The following is a 15,589-nucleotide window of genomic DNA, read 5'->3' on the forward strand; positions in this document are numbered from 1 at the left end:
GTATCCATATGCACCATGAAAAATGATTTATTCAAGTGGTCACAGTTTTCCTTTCCTCGTTTGTCTACCCCGGACATGACTTTTTATGAGCAACGCGGCGGGTGTTTTTTAGAAAAGCAGATGACGCTTACCCTACCGGTGCACCTGGTCCATGCTCCCAGTTGTTAGTGGAGTCCGAGTTGCTCATTTGCTTTTGTTACTTTGTTACAGACATACACAACAAAGAACATAAAGTAACTAAAACCATACATACAAAGTAACAAAAGCAAATGAGCAACTCGGACTCCACTAAAAACTGAAAGCATGGACCAGGTGCACCAATATGAAAAGTCCTCACGTGTGTCGTTAGGTAATTGGTTTTCCTTTACCATCGATTTCTAAGTGTATGTCAAGATATGAGCTCGACATTATAGTGTCAGTTGTATCCTTTATCTCAAGTTCTTTGAGGTAGATGCAATGTATCAAATCTCCGAAATTAGGATTGTTGAAAGATAATGCGTCACCTATATAGTGGAAACTGAGAATAAAGGATCTAGCTAAACGATATTCTTTCTTTCGGATCAGATCATCTGTGAAGTCAGCCTCACAAGAATGACGGAATGGTTCAGCAAGTAGAGAAACACAATTTGTTCCCATTGGAATGCCGACCGTTTGTTGAAAAACGCGTCCACCACACTGGACAAATATGTTGTCGATAAAAAATTCCAGCATTTTTGTAAACATCTTCCTCATATTTGGAAGATGATTTGGAATTATTTCTTACAAACTATGAGGAATCTCTACCAAAAACTGTACATATTCAGGATGTTATTTAATAGTATGAAATAATATCCTGTGTACAATTATGAATTATGTTCATTCCATGTGAACTATTTTCTGGATCTTATTTAATACTTTTAATATGAAATAATATCCTGTCTTCACTTCGGAATAGTTTAGCTTTTCCATTATAAACTTTAATAAATATCATTGTTTATGTAATGGAAACAAATTATTAGATGTGGAAAATTTTTCATAGTGCAATAATATCCTCTGGAAAAAATAAATGTGAAATAATTTCCACAGGATAAGATTTCATCCGCATAGTATTATGTCTTACATATACACTATTGTTTAATTTTAAAATTTGTTCATAACCAAAACTGCAGCATAATAACTTTTTCTTCAATGATCAGTTGACAAATTGATAAAACTGTCTTCAAAATCTTTCTGTTCAAGGGAAGCGAATCATGCTACCAAATATTATATCACCACCGGCATTGCCTCAGGCAATAACAATGGGATCCGGATATTTATAAATGTACAGTGCCCTGGCCTCATTTAACAAATATCATTTTTGATGCATTCGTCAAAGTTATTTGCCCGCTATTGTTGCCTTTTTTGATCGATGAAATTACTTAGGAAATGTTTATTTGGTTCATTAAAATCGCAAACTGTTCAAATAATTATGCTGTAGTTTGGTTATTAATAAATTCTAAATTAAACAATATTATGTGCACTGGACTGATAAAAATGACGACTTAGTCATTTCTAATCGCTGTTTATATAAATACTAATCGAAACTACTCGGCCATTTCCGCTAAACTAAAAAATAACCTCGGATGCAGAAAGGAGGATTTTTCCTTGAACAAAAAATGCCGAAATTATAGTTTTATCCACTAGGTGGCGATAACAAATTTGGTTAGATATCACTAGAAATAAATAGCAATAACTTTGTCAAGAATTGTGTCGCGAAGAGAAGAGCTAGGAAAAAAGGTTATAGTAAAAAATTCAAGCAGTAAAAATATAATTTTAGAATCGGATCGGTCAAATTCAAGACATATTCTTTCGCCTAGTGCCTCCGAGGTTTTTCTTTTTGTAACTAGAAAGGCTGAAGAGTTCCGATTGGCTGTAATACTTTTATATTTTGGAAGAATATGTTCAATATACAATTTTCATTCCAGGTGTGTTCCTCAAGAAAGCAAATCTGTTGCACTTGGAATTCAATTGATAATGTTGAGATGCTTAGGTAAGTTGTGAAAAATCTCTGCGTTGAATTATTTCAATACTTATATATTATCGGAAATATAGTGCACTGCATTGAACATATCCGGTAATATAAATATTTCCTTTGATCTTGAATGTATATCTTGATGAGATATTCGAAAATATCCTACAAAACATTGGAAGTTATCAATTTTTACGTCATCAAATTTTCTTATAAATGTAGATCAATCAATGTGAACTACCTTAACAACTGTAAGGTATTACCTTATCCGGTAATATAAATATTTCCTTTGATCTTGAATGTATATCTTGATGAGATATTCGAAAATATCCTACAAAACATTGGAAGTTATCAATTTTTACGTCATCAAATTTTCTTATAAATGTAGATCAATCAATGTGAACTACCTTAACAACTGTGACATCTATGGCAACACCGCCTGTACAACGTCCAGCGCCCGAGACCACTCGGTCAGCTAGGCTATATAAAAATATTTTATTATATTAAACGAACTGTCCTGTAGTACCATACATCGTGTACTAAGTTACAGCCCTAGATTAATCCTACGAGGTGGAATGAGCTGGCCAGCGAAATCTATATTTTATAAAGCCTAGCTGGCCGAGTGGTCTAGGGCGATGGACTTTGTGCAGGCGGTGTTGCCATAGATGTCACAGCGGTACGGGTTGGAGTCCTGGGAGGGAACGACCAAATATTTACCTCGCAAATTTGACAGTTCTGACATCATTGGGAATTTTTCAGACCTTTCTATACGTTTATATATCTACCCTGTATCAATTCGATCCGATGGAGCAGTGTAGCGAATAGAGTCGTCACATTCTGAGACGTTTATATATATATATATATATATATATATATATATATATATATATATATATATATAATTAAGTCTAAACTACACCCCAACTCTAGAATTGATGCGAGGTTGCAAATTTGCGATGCAAATTTGGTCGCTCCCTCAGCGGGATTCGAGCCCCTTCTCTTCTCTGACATCTATGGCAACACCGCCTGCACTAAGTCCAACGCTCTAGACCACTCGGCAATTTGGCTGTATAAAAATATAGCTTTCGTTAAGCGAGTGATACTTCCTCGTTAGTAAATCTAGAGCGCGAACATTAGTACATGATGAAACTGAATAGGACAACCGCTGATGGTATCGAGTAAGACAATAGAGGATCTGTAACAGTATATATAAAATACAGCCACACACCAAGTATGTAATACATTTAAGAAGTCTAATGGGGTGAGGCAACTCTACCATCTTGCTTGCTAGTACATTACTATGTAGATACATAGCATACACGGGGAGGATCAACATAGTATGTTAATACAAGGATGCATACATATATATAATCAAGTCTAAACTACACCCCAACTCTAGAATTGATTCGAGGTTACAAATTTGCGATGTAATGTATATAGAAGTGTCTGAAAAATTCCCAAAGATGTTAGAACTGTCACATTTGCGGAGCATCTTTTTTGGTCGTTCCCTCCGTGGTACTCGAAGTCGTACCAATGTGATATCTATGGCAACACCGTCTGCCCCAAATTCAGCGCCCTAAACCACTCGGCCAGCTAGGCAATATAACAAAATATCGTTTTCGTTGGCCGGATCATTTCTCCTCGTAGTATTAATCTAGAGCAGCTGTAACTAAGTACACGATGTATGATAGTATGGGACAGCTCATTTAGGTGTTATTATGTAGGATAGATGATCAAATTAATTATACATGTCACAACAAAACAATATTATACAAACGTCTCAAGATGTTAGAACTGTCAAATTTGCGAAGCAAATTTTTGGTCATTCCCTCAGCGGGACTCGAATTCGTGCCGGTGTGACATCTATGGCCAGACCGCCTGCACAATATCCAACGTCCTAGACCACTCGGCTAGCTAGGCTATTATACACACGAAGTAAATATGTCACACGAGACGTAGTCGATTCTCCGTGTGTCACCCTTAGCTACAGGCAATTTGTGGTGTATGATACTGAATACATTTTTTATACATCATACTAGTATGCATTTGTGCATAACCTTAAAGAAACTCAAATGTAGTTATTGCTATACGTTAGAAATAGTGAATGTCAAACTGGAATGAAATTTAAAATTATTTTGACATTTAGATAAATCAAAGCATAATAACAACAATTAACACTTTCACTTTATATTCATTCTTCTAAGCAAAGTCATCCTAAATGAAAAGAAAAAAATGCACATACAGACAGGGGAAAGGGAAAGGCATTTCCTGTAAAGAGGGAGATATGTCGTGGTGATATATCGTACCAACCAATCATTTTAGGGGCGAAGCTAGAAACGAATAGACCAATGTAACGTATGACATATAATATTGTAACGGTTTAGGAGCCTTTCAATCCGAGTGGTCTATTCGTTTTGATTAAAAGGCCAAACCGAAATATTCATTTGCATGGATCCGTTTGATTTGGTATTTGGTTGATGTAACACAAGGTCAGGATAGGTTCAAAACCTTTATATAAATTTATAATATTCTTTTCAATACAATAATGACATGACAAAAGCAATATCTTATTTCTGTAAAACGCAATTTGGTTCCAGTATCCTACCACATGTTGGTTTATAAAATAATTAAACCTACAGAAGGTTTTATACAAAATTCCCTCATAGAAGGTTATCTGGTGAGTATTCATTCATTAGAAGTTTACTTGGAACTTTGAATCAAATTCTCCCTACGGTTTATGACTTCAACCTTGACGGCTAATAAGGGAAACCCCAAAGGAGGATGACTAGGTATCATACCATACCTAACTCGGATTATCTCTGGATGTTATCACTCATAGTGACACCAAGCCAAGATTGGTATGGTTCGTCTGTCAACGAAGACCATAAAGCAACTAAAATCATACATACAAAGTAACAAAAGCAAATGAGCAACTCGGACTCCACTAAAGACTGGGAGCATGGACCAGATGCACCGGTATGGTAAGCGTCCTCTGCTTTTCTAGAAACACCCGCCGAGTTGCTCATAAAAAGTCAAGTCCGGGGTAGACAAAAGAGGAAAGGAAAGCTATGACACGTTTCATGACGCAGATGGGTACACCGTAGCGATCCACGAGTTCATGATGACGATCATAAAACTTCTATAGTGATGACCTCAATCCTGTAGCGACATAATCCTGTTCCAGAAGCCTATTTGTTACAATACAAACATCTGCAAAGTTTCGGCAAGCTCTGGCAAAACGTATGAGCTGTGATATGAACACTCCATATGCAGGTGTTGAAGGGATGTTGCCACATATGAAAGGAAAGTTGACAATTCTGAATGAAAAGTCATCACGTTTTTCGTAAAGTTTGGTCAGTAGTTTTCCTTAACCATCGATTTCTAAGTGTAGGTCAAAATATGTGTCTGACTTCGCAGTGTCTGTAGTATCCTTTTTCTCAAGTTTTTTGAGGTAGATTCGATGTATCAAATCCCTGAAATTAGGCTTGTTTAAAGATAATATGTCATCTATATAGCGGAAACTGACATGAAAGGATCTGACTAAACGATATTTTTTTCTTTCGGATCAGATCAGCTATAAAGTCAGCCTCATAAGAGTGAAAGAATAGTTCTGTAAGTAGAGTATCACAATTTGTTCCCCTTGGAATTCCGCCGACCGTTTGTTGAAAAATGTGTCCACCACACTGGACAAATATGTTGTTGATAAAAAATTTCAGCATTTTGTAAACATCGTCCTCTTTATATTTGGAAGATGATTTGAAATTATTCTTACAAAGTATGAGGAATCTCTACCTAGAACTAGATATTTGTATCTTGGTGTACTATTTTGTTTGGAAAAACAACAATGTATAATGCTTTTAAGTCGAAATTTTAACTGAGTATGTGGAATTGAAGTACACAGTGTTGAAAAATCATAGGTTTTAATGCTAATATAATCTGGTAATAGTCTTGAAAAGATCTTTCAAATATTTCAGGATCCACATTGAATTAATACCACTACAGGAGTAACAAGTGATGTGATAGGATTGATTGCAGGCCCTCATTGACAGCTTTGAGTATAGAAGTTAAACGTTTTGAAAGAGGTTTGGTGGTACATTTTGCAGATTCAGCTATGTAACGTTGTTTGTATAGATTCTTGTGGAGTTTAGTAATCCAGTACATAGATGGTAAATCACAATCATCGTCCTTGGTAGAGAGACCGAAAGAGAATAGCACAGATAGTAGGCCTCTTTTTATGTGCTGATGACCAATCAGAATACTTCTAACAAACACGCGCAATGTCCCGGTAAAATGTAAACGGGAATGGCGATCACAAGTTGTGTCACATTCTGAGACGTTTGTATGTTATTGATTTGATTTGTGACATGCATCATTAATTTGATCCTCTATCCTACATAATAACATCTAAATAAGCTGTCCCGTACTACCATACATCGTGTACTTAGTTAAAGATTAAAAAAACCTACATCAATTTCATAAAGCTCACTTGGATAACATCATAAAAGACATTCATAAGGTAACCAAAAAAAAATAAAAACCATATATGAAAACAGTAAAGTTAATGAGTTGTGGTCAACTTTCAAAGAAAATCTCATCAAAAGCGTGGACACTAACATACCAAAAAAGACAATAACCCACAAAAAGAAATTACCATGGGTTACAGACCAACTAAGAATGAAGATAACAAACGCTTACATGGGAAAGCTAAAACAAATTCAAAATTGAAAAGCAGGTACAAGCAGATGAAAAAATCATTGCAATCAGATATGCGAACAGCATATTGGAATTACATCGAACGGATGATTTTAGACTGACCTTTTGATGAACCTGACAATACTAACAAAAAACAAATATCCAAAAACCTGTTTCCTTATATAAAATGCATGATAAATGATAAATCAGGGGTTGCAGCACTGAAAAAAAAGATGGCATGCCCACATTAAACACTAAAGAAAAAGCTAACATCCTTAATGGGCAATTTCAGAAAGCATTCAAAACCGAATCGACGTTTGACCCAATACCAGTTAAAAACCCATCCCATTATCCAGAAATGAAAAGTATAAAAATATCAGAACAAAGTGTAAAGGAAATACTACATGGCATAAATCCAAACAAAGCCACTGGCCCAGATCATATATGTGGCAGAATACTTAAAGAAACAAAAGAATATATGTGTAAACCAATCACTCTTATTTTTCAAAAATCAATAGACACTCACACCATACCTACAGACTGGAAACATGCAAACGTTTGTCCCGCATTCAAAAAGGGAGACAAACATGATGCTATTAACTACCGCCCAATATCCTTCACATGTATACTTTGTAAAGTAATGGAACATATTATAGCTAGCCTGGAAATGGAACATCTTGAAACAAACAATATACTTTATGATTTACAACATGGTTTTCGATCCAAACGCTCTTGTGAAACTCAATTAATATCATTATCAGTCCTACAAGATCTTGCAAGAGCTAATTACCGAAACATACAGACTGATGTTATTGTTATGGACTTTGCCAAAGAATTTGACAAAGTCCCTCATAAAAGACTATTATATAAACTTAAACATTATGGTATAGAAGACAAAACTTTAAAAGTGGACAGGTGACTTCCTACATGATCGCACACAAACAGTTCTGCTTGATGGTGAACAATCAGAAAAAAATGCATCTGCATCAGGAGTACCGCAGGGCACTGTTCTTGACCCTATATTATTCCTAATGTATATAAATGACTTCTCAGAATACTTATAACACAGTACATTAAGACTCTTTGCAGATGGTAGCATCATCTACAAAAATTTTTGCAGAAGATGCATGTAAGCTTCAACTAGATCTTAACGCTGCAGCAAAATGGTAAAAAAGACTGGTTAATGTAGTTCCACCCTGACAATTGTTCAATCACTAGATTTTCATCATAAAAGAAACCAATAGACCATGACTACATCCTTCATGGGAATACACTGAAAACAGAAACATCTACTAAATACCTAGGAATAACTATACAATCTAAATTTTAAATGAAATAAACATATAGACAATATAGCATCAAATACAAGCAGACAACTAATTTTCTTAAGACGCAATCTCAAAGTACCATCGAAAACAGTAAAAGAAAGAGCATACATGTCACTAGTACGACCCAAGCTTGAATACGGCGCCTGCGTTTGGGACCCACATGCTAGACTATCTGCAAAGGCCAACATTACAGCTTAGGCATATTCAGGCGAGACTAGTAGTATTTTATAAGATCAGTCACCTTCAGCTGGCAATATACCCAACAAATGTATTTGTACCATCTGAAAATAGAGCCAGAAATAAACATCTCAACCATTATAAACAAATTCACACAAAGAAAGACACTTATAAATTTTCATATTATCCATATACCATCATTCAGTGGAACATGCTACCAGCATCTGCAGTTCTTTGTACTACAGTAGACAGTTTTAAAGAGCCGATCATCACATTTTTTTCTAAACAGCAATACATGTATATAATTTAAAAAAAAATAAATACAAAAACTAACAAAAACAAAAACGAATAAAATCACTTTTGATTGAAAAAATATTTTCACTGTATATAATATTTTCCATCGCTTATAGTAAAAGTTTTTTTTTTAATTTATGCGGTAACCATGCATGCAAGCGGCCCGTAATAGTCAGTATAATGACGGAGTGCGGAAATTTGAAGATAGATAGAGAGTTACAGCCCTAGATTAATCCTACGAGGAGGAATGACCCGGCTAGCTAAAGCTATATTTTTTATAGCCTAGCAGGCCGAGTGGTCTAGGGCGCTGGACTTTGTGCAGGCGGTGTTGCCATAGATGTCACAGCGGTACTAGTTCGAGTCCCGCAGAGGGAACGACAAATTTGTTATTTGTTATGCAAATTCCATGCCGAAGTTTGTACCACATGCAGTATCAACTTGAGACTCCTATATCCTCCAAAGGTCTTCCGGCTAGCTGCTTGGTGATGTAGGTGTAAAGTTGAAACGGCTTGACACGTCATATATTTTAATTATAATTCGAGTGTGAGTGCTAAAGGTATTGGGATTTTACATATGTTATGTGATATAGGGTAAACGATATAGGGTAAAAACAATATCATATAATTAAATAACACTATAACAATAAAGTTGAAAACGATAGCACTTTCCATATATCCGTTACACCCTTTATTTCGTGCATTATAAAGCTAGGACATCGTTGCTTCTAGCAGATAATTGAGTTGATAATTCGACTGTCTTTGTGGATATAAACCACTAAAATCCCCAAAAATCTTTCGTAATACAGTTTTATCCAATTATTTTCACGATATGAGAGACGCTGACCATCAGCTAACTATTCCTATACTTGGTTTATTTATTTTTTTTTCGTGCTAACATATATACTCAATACTGTTAGACCCGGTTTGCACTCATATGTGGTATTTTTTTATTCATGACGGATTTAGGGGTTTCTTAACGCCCTTGCCTATCATTTGGGGTCTCTCACGGACGTTGTAAAGCATCGAAGCGTTTACACAGTCCCCGAGCATAGTCATACCAGTGAAGAATGTGGGTCATGGTGTATTCGGGGAAATTATAGTAGTCATGTGACCACGTTCATTCATTCAATTCATTAACCTTCCACAACACTTGTTACTCCCGTAGTGGTATTAATTCAATGTAGATCCTGAAAAATTCGAAAGATCTTTTGGAGACAATCAGTTCAAGACTATTATCTGAATATAATAGCATTAAAACCTATGATTTTTCAACACTGTATACTTCTATTCCCAATACTCAATAAAAAATCCCGACTAAAAACATTATACATTGTTGTTTTTCCAAAAAAGATGGTACACCTAGATAAAATATATAGTTCTTGGTTGAGATTCCTCATACTTTGTAAGAAATAATTTCAAATCATCTTCCAAATATACAGAGGAAGATGTTTACAAAATGCTGGAATTTTTAATCGACAACATATTTGTCCAGTGTGGTGGACGTGTTTTTCAACAAACGGTCGGCATTCCAGTGAGAACAAATTGTGCTCCTTTACTTGCTGACCTATTCCTTCACTCTTATGAGGCTGACTTTATAGCTGATCTGATCAGAAAGACAAAATATCGTTTGGCTAAATCCTTCAATCTCAGTTTCCGCTATATAGATGACGTATTATCTTTAAACAATCCTAATTTCGTGGATTTGATACATTGCATCTACCCAAAAGAACTTGAGATAAAAGATACTACAGACTCTGCGAAGTCAGCCTCATATCTTTACCTACACTTAGAAATCGATGGTAAAGGAAAACTATTGATCAAACTTTACGACAAACGTGATGACTTTCATTCAGATTTGTCAACTTCCCTTTCATCTGTGGCAGCATCCCTTCGGCTCCTGCGTATGGAGTGTTCATATCACAACTCATACGTTATGCCAGAGCTTGTCGAAACTACGCAGACTTTTTGTGCCGCGCTAGAACTCTAACAAATAGGCTTCTGGAACAGGGTTATGTTGCTACTAGATTGAAGTCATCACTACAGAAGTTTTATGGTCGTCATCATGAACTCGTGGATCATTATGGTGTATCCATCTGCACCATGAAAACTGATCTATTAAACGGGTCATGGTTTTCCTTTCCTTGTTTGTCTACCCCGGACTTTACTTTTTATGAGGAACTCGGCGGGTGTTTCTAGAAAAGCAGAGGACGCTTATCCTACAAGTGCACCTGGTCCATGCTCCCAGTTTTTAGTGGAGTCCGAGTTGCCCATTTACTTTTGTTACTTTGTATGTATGATTTAAGTTACTTTATGTTATTTGTTGTGTATGTCTGTTTTCCACGTCTGGTCTTTGTCCCTGGATTACATTCTTTCGATTTCCGCTAGAATCTAGGTTCCCTTGATCAACTGTTATGAAATTTTGACATGATTTTACTTACTACTAAAGAAATGCTCTTATTTGATTTTGAGTTTATGGCCCCTACCATTTTGAAATAAAGGCCATGTAACTGACAGATACCACACTATAGGTTTCTGTTAATCTAAAAAAAATTGAGAGTCCAAAATTTTATCAAGCTAACTGTATAAAGTGAAATGGCCAATCCTTAACATGACAAAGCAAGTTCAACACATCCATGCAAGTGCACCTTCGAGGAAGGAACATTGTAATATGGCAATCCATGGTGGAATTTGTTCCCCATTTAGATGTTTAGTAACACATGTTAATGGATATTTATCAACATGTGCATAATTCAATAATTGATATCAATAAACGGAGAAGTTTTCTATACAATGCAAAACACATTCAAGACAAAACCTATGTATGTTCAAATTTGCTCCTCGGGCAATGCCAGTCTGTGTCCACTCTTGTAAATAAGCAAAAAGTAATTTTAGTCTAAATATATGATATAATCAAGTATAAGATACACCTCAGCTCTGGAATCGATAGGTACATATATATTTTCATGACTAAATCACACCTTGTGCCAATCGCAAGCCTCTAAACAGGAATAATGAATGTTCATAATGTTTTATTATCATTAGTATCATTTTCATTATTATCATTTTACCATATTCGTATAGCGCCCTTCTCGTATACTGTTTATATTTATTTCAGGACATATTCCAGGTTCTATAGTATTTGGGGCGGTAATCGATTTGACATGTCAACTCTGGCAGAACACGTGTGGCGAACAGGGCTCATGCCTCTTTTATGACAATGAATCGATGGGTAAAAATTTAATGGCCGCTAGTCTGGGCGGTAAATGTATATGTAGTTTGTTCCTGTTGATAACATTATACGTTCATAAATCAGGGCATGACAAATCCAATGTAATTTCAATGGAAAAGACCGAAAAAGTAGATCATAGCAACAAAGGTGAATAATTTGAGGACCAATGGTGAAGTAGTTTCATGGTCGATGGCAGTGATAAATATTAAATTAGATGTTATTAGGTAGCAGTCTTTCAGAATCATGCAAATTATATAATATGTGATACCCCCCTACCCCCACCCTCACTTCCCCCCAAAAAGGCTATATGTACATATTTTCATTTGTTTTATTTATATAATAAATGTAAATCTCTTTGCAATAAATATAAACTTTAATAATTGTTTGTTTGTTTGTTTGTTCGTTTTGTGTGTGTGTCTCCTCGGTAAACTTTAAACAATGTTTTGACATATCAAAATTTTGAAGTGACTTTTATTAGTGTTTCGGTTGTAGTTGAAATTTTCTTCGATGAAATTAGATTTAAAGTATTGTTGGAGGTAAAACACGTACTGTATAACCAGACATTTTTGTTGCATTCTGATGTTTTCGTTATTTTGATGTTACCAAGAAAGCGCAATAATTCAAATCGTAGAAAATATTTTCAATTTATTTTACTTTTTAGTAGCTCGAGATTAAGGACGAGTAACAAATAAGTTGCAACAGACCAGCGGCCTAGACAATGAGAAATTTTAGTAAGTTCTGTTTCAAAAATAACAATGTTGACACTTTAAATGTCAGAGACAAATGAGAAAAGTGAGCACAAAAAAAAAATGGAAAAGGTTGTGCTTATTTTTCCTTCTTGAATAGGTTCTGTATTACAGACCGCGGTAAAAAGATTCGTCTTAATTTGAATACACTTTTAATGGCAACAAACACAAAATTTCATTCTACAAAAAATACGTTATACGTCAAATATATGTATGAAAAGTGCCAGTCATAAATGTTGCAATGTTGATATGCTGTGTATCATGGATTGAGAAACCTCTCGTCAGCAACACTGGAATCAAATGTGTATATAGCAAGATCTATATCCAAGAAAAAATATTGTATACATTCATGAAGTACTCAAAACCAAAAAACTGGTGAAATAGAAAGCCAAAGAGGTTCTACCATGTGCAATAAAAAGAGTATCAGCACTTTAGGTATTTTGTTCGGCTTTAAAGAAAAACAGTATTAAAAGAGAAAAACCGATATCATTCTTCATCATAATTTTACATTCAATGTATCATCACAGGTTAGAAAACCCAAAATTGGCAATGAAGGCTCGATATATTCGCAATAAAAATAGTTGATCACTGTCCTGTTCTAAGATTTTAAAGAGCAGAAATAGGCACAGCTAGATTACATGAAACGATATAAAATCCCCTATAATACATTCATTTACACACATACTACCATTACGGAGGCGGGTCCAGGAACGTGCAGGGGTTGGACCCCCTTTCTTTAATAGAAAATTGTTATTTTCATGTTTAAAAGTGATAAAATTGACAAATTCTAGACAGTTCTAACACCCTATTCTAAGGAATTATGAAATTGGATTTTTCATTTAACAGATAAAGGAATGTAAACATCGCTTCAATGTAAGGAAGCATTTTATGCTATATATTGTGTTTAAAACGCTGTACTCAAATGGAATAAATATTTAGCTTCATGAATCATTTTTCCCCATAATACACTGCTGTAAATTACTATCATTGAATGATATTAATGGGGACAGAACGAGTATAATGAAACGCAACAAATCCACTGGAGTACATAACTTAATAATACAAAACAAAAAATATCTTCAGATGTAAGCAAACCTTTATACAATTCATACGTTATGTCAGAGCTTGCCGAGGCTACGCAGACTTTTTTGTATCGCGCTAGAACAAATAGGCTTTTGGAACAGGGTTATGTTGCTACAAGATTGAAGTCATCACTACAGAAGTTTTATGGTCGTCACCATGAACTCGTGGATCGTTATAGTGTATCCATCTGCACCATGAAATCTAATTTATTCAACGGGTCATAGTTTTCCTTTCCTCGTTTGTCTACCCCGGACTTGACTTTTTATAAGCAACTCAGTGGGTGTTTCTAGAAAAGCAGAGGACGCTTACTCCACAAGTGCACCTGGTCCATGCTCCCAGTTTTTAGTGGTGTCCGAGTTGCTCATTTGCTTTTGTTACTTTGTATGTATGATTTAAGTTACTTTATGTTCTTTGTTGTGTTTGTCTTTTACCATGTCTGGTCTTTGTCCCTGGATTACATTCTTTTGATTTCCGCTATAACCTTGGTTCCCTTGATTACTCTTAGAAACAAAACAATTATCAATGTTGACAGGTAATGTTACAGCAAATTGAAAATGACTGATTCCGATTTCAAAACAAATGTAGGTAGGCTCCTTAATACTAGTAGACACCATTCTCCTCTAGGCATGACCTCGAGGCATACAAGGTACGAGCACATTTAAAGTCTGGCTCACCGTGTCACTCTAACACAACGAGGTCTATTCGATTTATCGTCCTGATATGCATGACTTACGGTTAAAAGATGTTTCAACACAATCGATCAATCTACTTAATTTCCCTTTTGTTCACATATATATATAAACAGCTTTAAACTTTTGTTATCCATCGTACAATACGATGAAAAAGGAACGAATATGCAGAGACAGTAAAGAAATGCATCAGCGAATAAACTCTAACCAAAATAGTAAATAATTTCAGAGCTCACCAATACGAGACTTTATTTATATAAATATAGATATAATTGAATAATACCTTTTTAGTTGGAAATGATCCTTTAATTTTGCTATCAGTGGGGTTCTTCGTGACACAAATGGCTTTCAATACATTTTTAACTAAAAATTCTGTACGGATGGTCATTGTACGGACTTTTAAAATATGTTCCATTTTGTTTGAAGGTGTAAAAAATTGACAACATTTTACACTGGTATTTTTTACTTGTCACAACTTTGGTACTTTCTCTGTCGTTGCATTGGCATATTCTCTTTTGTGACTTTCAGATTGCACCCCCATTTGATGTCCACTTTCATACATTGGTTTTTGCTCTGCTGTGAAATTGGCACTTTCTCTGTTGTTACTTGCCATTTTGGAATTTGATCGGTCTCAGCTGTTACATTGGCATTTTCCCTGTTGTGGCTTTCATATAGCTCCTATTTCTACGGTACCTGTTGTTATATTTACATATTTCTTGCTGTGACATTAGCACTTTCTCTAATGTGACATTAGACATCGTATGTCTTCAGAATATCCCTTTTCTAATTTCCCTTTTTGACATTATGGTATTCCCATGTGTGACGTAAATAGCTGAATCTGCAAAATGTATCACCAAACCTCTTTCAAAACTTCAACTTCTATACTCACAGCTGTCAAATAAAGTCTCCAGTTCTACCACAACACTTGTTACTGCCGTAGTGGTATTAATTCAATGTGTAACCTGAAAAATTCGAAAGATCTTCTGGAGACCCCCAATTCAAGATTATTATCAGAATATAATAGCATTAAAACCTGTGATCTTTCAACACTTTATACTTCTATTTCCAATATTCAGTTAAAATCTCGACTCACAAACATTATACATCGTTGTTTCTCCAAAAAAGATGGCCCTCCTAGATAAAATATATAGTTCTTGGTAGAGATTTCTCATATTTTGTAAAAAAAAATAATTCCAAATCACATTCCAAATATACAGAAGAAATTTTTAAAATGCTGGATTTTTTTTTTATTAACAACATATTTGTCCGATGTGGTATAAGCGTTTTTCAACAAACGGTCGGCATTCCAATGGGAACAAATTGTGCTCCTCTACTTGCTGACCTATTCTTTCACTCTAAAGAGGC

The 15,589-nt window shown here is 35.2% G+C and overlaps 1 protein-coding gene across 1 annotated transcript in view; it reads left to right on the forward strand.

The window, feature by feature from the left end:
- Positions 1–11,896, forward strand: part of LOC148598376 (solute carrier organic anion transporter family member 4A1-like) — a 30,134-nt gene extending 18,238 nt beyond the window's left edge. The window contains exons 10-11 of the mRNA XM_088562172.1: positions 1,944–2,008; positions 11,593–11,896. Of these exons, the coding sequence (XP_088418298.1) occupies positions 1,944–2,008; positions 11,593–11,861 (334 nt within the window). The 3' untranslated portion in view covers positions 11,862–11,896. The remainder of the gene's footprint in view (positions 1–1,943; positions 2,009–11,592) is intronic.
- The last annotated feature ends 3,693 nt before the right edge of the window (positions 11,897–15,589 follow it).

The sequence above is a fragment of the Perna viridis genome, chromosome 14, assembly GCF_037379345.1.
Source record: "Perna viridis isolate PV_CMFRI_1.1 ecotype Kerala chromosome 14, ASM3737934v1, whole genome shotgun sequence".
In the NCBI taxonomy this organism is placed as follows: Eukaryota; Metazoa; Mollusca; class Bivalvia; order Mytilida; family Mytilidae; genus Perna; species Perna viridis.